The following is a 6603-nucleotide window of genomic DNA, read 5'->3' on the forward strand; positions in this document are numbered from 1 at the left end:
TGAATTCTCCAATATATCCCAATCCCCCCTCGCCCATTCAGGATTTTGTATGATCCTTTTTCGGGGCCCTGCAGTCTCGAGTCAAGACCGTCCTACCAGTAGCCACCTGGGCCGGCCGCTAGCCAAGCGACAGAGCATGGTCTTGCTCACTGAGGTGGGAATAACGGCGTCTTTCCGGCGAGGAAATGGTTAATCGCACGTCAAACCCCTCCCATTATTGTCAGTCAATGTATTAATAATCGTACCACCTTAAATGGCGCTTTAAAAGGCAGGGAGCCCAGGTCGCCGGGGACCAGGCTGCTGTCTGCGGGCTTGTGGTGCTGAAGGAGCCGCTTCGTCATGTGGTCCGTCTTCTTCGTCTTTCTGTCGTACCTGGACAGAAACCTCGTCAAGGGCGACTTCCCGAGCCCCTCGCTGGGGGTGGGAGACGAGGGCGGCGAAGTCTTCTACATGTTCAACGGCACCTTCTGCGCCAAGAGCGCCCGCGTCGGCGCCCACGACCTCCACCAGGTGTCCGACGGCGTGGAGGAGGTCCGCTCCGTCCGCGACCCGCGGGGCGGGCTACTGGACTGCGCGGTGGTCAGCAGCCCGATGGAGGTGAAGTCGTTCATGCACGTGTGTCGCCTGGGGCTGAGGGACCGCCGGCGCCGCGCCCAGCCCCGCGACTGGGAGAGCTGGCCGGCCGACGTGGCCACGGCCAAGGCGCGCTGCCGGGCGTTCTGGAGGGCGAAGCTCGGCCCGGGGCCCGTCAGGGCGAGTCCGGCGCCCCAGGGGCAGACAGCGGGCGCAGAGCGGGGAGAGAGCCAAGACGTCGGGGGTGCCCGCACAGCTCCTCGCAGAACTAAGAGGGGCTTCACTTACCCCGGTACACTGTGGTGTGGGGCGGGCAACAACGCCGAGCATTACGACCACTTAGGTAAGCGCTCCTGGAGCTCACATTTATTCCATTAGCAGTCAAAGGGTACTCAGAGCTGAGCGAGTAGATGCATAATCTTCGGTATAGTGTCTTCAAATCGGCCGTTAATTGTAAACCCCCGTATGCATCCACTGCTAAATGTCCGTTGTTAAAGATAAAAACTTGAGACAAACCGCCCATTTTCCCCCACTTTTTTAGTAGCAGTAAATAGGAAAGGGGAATGACCTTGCTTTTTTAACGTAAGGCACGCTTTAGGTATACTATTCAAGCGTTTGCGCGCCCAGGTGAGAAAACGACTCGCTCTCCGTGTCGGTGGTTTGTGTTAGAAGCGAGCGAAAGAAAATGCTAAATAACGGGTAGAATTATTTTGCAAGGAAAAGCACCACCTTTGAGCCACTCTGCTCTCTCAGACCGTGGGACCCGTCCAGTGAACGCCTTTCCCATGTCATACAGAAGTCTACTCCGTCGCACAATGTCCTGTCCTCAACTAGTCTTGTGTTAATGGAAATAACTTCCAAACGCAAGAAGTAGCACCCCCTCTGCTGATCGAATAAAACATGAAAACTGTTTCAGCCTCCGAGTTCCTCTGACCACGCGTTGTGATGACATTCTGAAACGCGTGATCGGTCCGTGGGCGAACCGTGTTCGTGTTTCCTCAGGCGAGTTCGCGGACACGGACAGCTGCTGCAGGGAACACGACCACTGCCCGTACGTGATCCAGCCCTTCTCGTCCCGGTACGGCTACCGGAACTTCCGCTGGCACACGATCTGCCACTGCGACTGTGACAACGCGTGAGTACACCTCCACCCACCCGGGGGCAGGCTGCCACCGCCTGCACCGACGCCGGCCTCGCCCGGGCTCCCATTTCAAACGTTTCTTTGGTCACATGCCCGCATTTAATAGGTACAAAACACCTGTATGTGCGTCCTTCGTTTTCTGAACTACTGGACAGTCATTCTTCTGGGTTGCTTGAGATGAAATGTTGCTACAAAACTCTCTCGGTGGGGGGATTTAATTGAATAAAGTCTGCGTCACACAAAACGAATCCATCCATTTCAGTGTTAAAGTCAGCCCGGTGATTCCGAGCGGCCCCGTCTGTAAAATGTGAATGTAAAAGCGGGAAAGGACCGACAGTACAGACCCCGGGTTCATCCCTGTGGCACAGCGCCGCTGTCGTTTACTAATTCAACCTGTACCGCATGAAGGAATCGGCTCCCTCCGTCAGCGCAGCGTCTCTCATTCCGCTCTTTCCCCTCAGACTGAAGGCGTGTTTGAGGAAGGTGAACGACACGTCCTCCAGGGTGGTGGGGCAGGCCTTCTTCAACGTGATACAGGTGCCCTGCTTTGAATTCAGGTACGAGGAGCAGTGCGTGGAGCGCCTGTGGTACGGGTGGTAAGTGTCCCTTAAACATTTACAAACATCTTAATAAGAGAAACGTTTTGTAATACTTATAAATGAGCACTAACTCCATTCGAATCGAGTTTGAAATTAGCATTAGCCTTCCCCTCGAGTTTACAACTCTACTTCTGGAAAGCCAGAAGGTTTCTGAGTTGATTTGTAGGTGGGCTCTAAATGATAGAACTGGACTCTATTTAGGCACTTGTAGCCTCTCCTTGTTCTTGAGAAGATGGAGATTTAATAATATTAATAATAATAAAATAATAATAATAATAATTCCTTACATGTATATAGTGCTTTTTCTGGACACTCCACTCAAAGCGCTTTACAGGTAATGGGGATCCCCTCCACCTCCACCAGTGTGCAGCCCCACCTGGATGATGCCCCAGTACTCTCCCCACACACCAGCTCTCAGTGGGGAGGAAAGCAGAGTGATGAAGCCAGTTCAGAGTTGGGGATTATTAGGAGGCCATGACTGGTAAAGGCCAATTTTTGAGAAACGCCCTGAGATTTTTAATGACCCCAGAGAGTCAGGACCTCGGTTTTACATCTCATCTGCAGGACAGCGTCTTTTTTACAGTATAATGTCCCCGTCCCTATACTGACATCACTATACTGGGGCATTAGGACCCACACAGACCGCAGGGTGAGCGCCCCCTACTGGCCCCACTAACACCTCTTCCAGCAGCAGCCTTGGTTTTTCCCAGGAGGTCTCCCATCCAGGTACTGACCAGGCTCACACCTGCTGAGTGACAGTGGGCTGACAGCTGTTAGTTGCAGAGTGATATGGCTGCTGACAAAGATCAGAGACACAGCTGCCCTTGAAGACTAGACTTGGGCTCCCCTGAAAGCCTACACTTTCAGCTACCCTTCAGATGATGCTGCTTCTATTCCAAATGTACGGTGCGATTTGGGATAGTTTGTTAAAATAAAATGAATGTCTCTCCCCCCCCAGGTGTCAGAGATATGAGAAGGTCCCCATCGCGGTGGCCCAGGAATCCGTCACTTACGACTTCGGCGGAATAGAGGTCATCGACGAGCTCACCATCGCTCCGCCGGCGAGGAAGGACGAGGAGGAAGAGGGGGCCAGGGCTCCAGCCACGGCAACGCAGGCCCCGCCGGCGCTTGGCCACATGGTCACCGCCGCGGAGGACTTCATCAAGGTGCTGGCCACCGTTTCCACCTCGCAGTCCACCGTGGCCGAGAGCGCCAAGGAGGAGAGGGACCAGGGCGCCGAGCAGAAGAAGAACAAGAAGACCAGCAGGAAGAAGAACAAGAAGAACAAGAACAAAAAGAAGAAGAAGGGCAAGGGCAAGAGGAGACGGCAAGGAATCACCGACGTTTCCAAACTGGAGGGGGTGGGGTCCATCCCACGCAGCGTCAGCCCGGCCGACGGGAGTCTCGTCAAGAGCGATTTCCTGGAGGACCCCGGCCGCTACGACCACAAGGGCAGGTTCGCCGCCCCACGGGACGGTTTCCTGGACGCGGGCGGCAGGGACGACCCCTTCAACGACGTCATGCAGGACGAGCCGCTCGGAGCGACCCCCGCCGGCACGAGAACGCCAACGCCACCGCCACCGCCACCGCGCGCCGTCGAAATGGCCGCCGGGGAGCCCGTACCCCGGGGGGCGCAGCAGAGCAACGGTGGGCTCCCTCCGGCCCCTCCTGGCGAGTCCACGCCCAGACCGCCGAAGAGCAAGAGGCCCAGGTCCAAGGAAAGCAGAGGGAAGAAGAGGAGAAAGACGCCCAGGAACAGCACTAACCCCACAAAGGCACACACATCCTAGTGTAGTGCTTTACCCCAGTCTCTTCCAGAGCAGGGGCAGGCCATTCTAGTTCTCCATCCCCACAGGACCTGTTCCGTTAGCGCCCGATCAACACCCAGAGAGAGCGAGAGATGAGGGGCTTGTTACATCCAGCATGGTGGAGGTGATCAACAATCAAGCTCTGGAGTTACCTCCCCCTGCCGCCGGATCCAGACAAGGGGGGCCGGCTGAGCCCGCTAACTGCTGCTGCACAATGTAAGCATGCATGCTCTGCGGGTCTCGTTCTTATTAGAGGTAGCTATGCTGTGATAACACTGCTGTACGTGCACGTGGGGTGACTGCTACAGAATATGACTCCCCACCCCTGGAGGTGATGACTGACTGCTTGCATGCTGGCTGCCTGTTCGGGTCGTGACAAGGCTGTGTAATCAGGTGACTGCTGGGTAGACTGTGGCCAAGGAAGCACATCGCAAAGTTATATCAGGTTGAGGAAGAGTAGACCATCTACAACAGGGAATGAAAAGTTTTAACACCAGTATTCCAATGTAAATGAATGTTTTTCCCCCCCCGACGATGGTGTCGCCATTGTGTATGGACAAAAGTGCGAGAATCAATCTAAAAAAACTCATTTTGGCTGCGCTGTTGATCGATCTTCCCCCGCTGTTACTACATCAGGAGGAAGCCTGGTGAGAGGGTGGAACGGTGCAATCAATCATATCAAGGTTTATTCAATCACAAGAGGAAATTAGTTGCCTTGCAGCCACTTCACCCAATGACAACCAGTTAACTGCCAATTACAATCAATGTTGCACAGGAAGACCAGGCACTCCATCATTAGCTAGGGTAATTCTGTTCTCCACGCTGTGTTAAGAGACTTTGACTCTGTATAAGGCTGCACTTCTCAGGGAGCAAGAGGGATGAATTCTTCAAAAGGCATAATCCCCCTCAGTATTGAGCACATCTCTCTCCATGTTAGCTGCGTGCAGATACTTCTGGCACAGCAATAGAATAACGCTCCTGAGCCCAAATCACCTGACCCTCACGTTTTTGTCAAAGTTGGATTGGCGATGCCAATTTGAAGGTTGCCTTCCATAACCACCTTCCTATAGGCCACACTACAACACGCATAATCGTTTATAACCACTTCTCAAGCAGATAAAACAGGTACACGGTTGTATGCATACAACATGGCACAAGCAAGGACTTCTGCTGTGGAAAATGTTCTGTATTATGGATATTAACGTCCCTGATATCTGCTGTATTTTGGAAAGAACAGTTATTAGAGCATCATATGTAGCTTCTACGAAGGGGTCATGCTGGCTACCTTAGGCTACATTTACTGTTTAACTGCAATACTTCAATGTTTGTCTTGTCAGAATTCACATTATAAACAGGCAGCAGTGTTCAGGGCTCTGGACTAGAGGATCGGGCTTTTAACGCCGAGTGGGCAGTGCAGTTGTGCCCTTAACCAAGGCACTGCACTCACATCGATCCAGTGACAGTCGGGCTGTCTAATGAACCTGCAGGCTGTTATCGGGGAGAAAAAAAGACCTTTTGTCTACACTGCTTAATTTAGCCAAATGGCTTCTGCTCATTTCTAATGTATATTATTCTCCAGTTGATCAAATAAAGGAATGAAATGATCTTCAGAGGTGTTTTCTTAAAGCATAATTTAAAGGGGTTAATACCGGGCTGAAAAAAACTACACAGATTGTAGTGATGGAAGAGGTTCAGAACCTGTAATGAAATTACATTTTGTCATGTTCAGTTAGTTAAATATAGACATTTTATATATTCTCTTATGTAAAGTAGAATTGTATTATCGGATGTTTTCCATCTGGGCTAGCAGGTTTTGCAGAGTCACTGCTGACTCACCCAATGAAAGTAACTCAGTAAGCATGTCACAAAAGCAGTTTGAACTGCAGTCAATAGGACTGAATGAAGCAGCTGTCTGTCACAAGAACTGGGTCACAATACACTTTGATGTCATAGGTCAGTTCCCAGGGACAGAAACAACGAGAAGCCATTTAGAACAGCTGAGGTGCAAACAGAACATACAAGCTTTCAAAGCAAAGAAACAATTGTATCTCTACAAAACACCATGTACTGCTTTACAGGACAGAATTAAATCAAACTTTATCAGCTTTATTCAGTGCCATTTCCTGAAAAATACTGTTATTAGCCTAAACATTTAATTACATCAGTAAAGGCATATCTTTAGTGCAGACATGCTTACTTGTTGATAAGAATTCTTGCACCCAGATTACAGGAGGAAATGTTTCTCGAACAAAATTGGCAGGATACATAGCTCACTATGGATAAACGAGAAAGCGCTATAACGGTGAACCCTAGGGCAATGGGATTGGTGCCCCTCACTCAGAGTACGGGCCTGCTTGTGAAGGTGTCCATTGTGGCGCCACTAATTTCTCCCATCACACATGAGATTTGTCCCAACTTCTGGACCAGAATCTTCTGGAAGATCAGTCACTGACCACTTGCTGGTTATGACATCGGGTGCCTG

The 6603-nt window shown here is 51.4% G+C and overlaps 1 protein-coding gene across 1 annotated transcript; it reads left to right on the plus strand.

The window, feature by feature from the left end:
• The first annotated feature begins 124 nt into the window (after positions 1–124).
• proca1 (protein interacting with cyclin A1) lies at positions 125–5726 on the plus strand. Its single transcript, XM_088616574.1, has 4 exons — positions 125–916; positions 1576–1708; positions 2176–2310; positions 3272–5726. Exons 1-4 carry the CDS (start codon positions 340–342, stop codon positions 4101–4103), a joined length of 1677 nt encoding a protein of 558 aa, XP_088472700.1. The 5' UTR covers positions 125–339; the 3' UTR covers positions 4104–5726.
• Positions 5727–6603: the final 877 nt, after the last annotated feature.

This window comes from Lepisosteus platostomus, chromosome 22 (genome assembly GCF_059453375.1).
Source record: "Lepisosteus platostomus isolate fLepPlt1 chromosome 22, fLepPlt1.hap1, whole genome shotgun sequence".
Taxonomy (NCBI): Eukaryota; Metazoa; Chordata; class Actinopteri; order Semionotiformes; family Lepisosteidae; genus Lepisosteus; species Lepisosteus platostomus.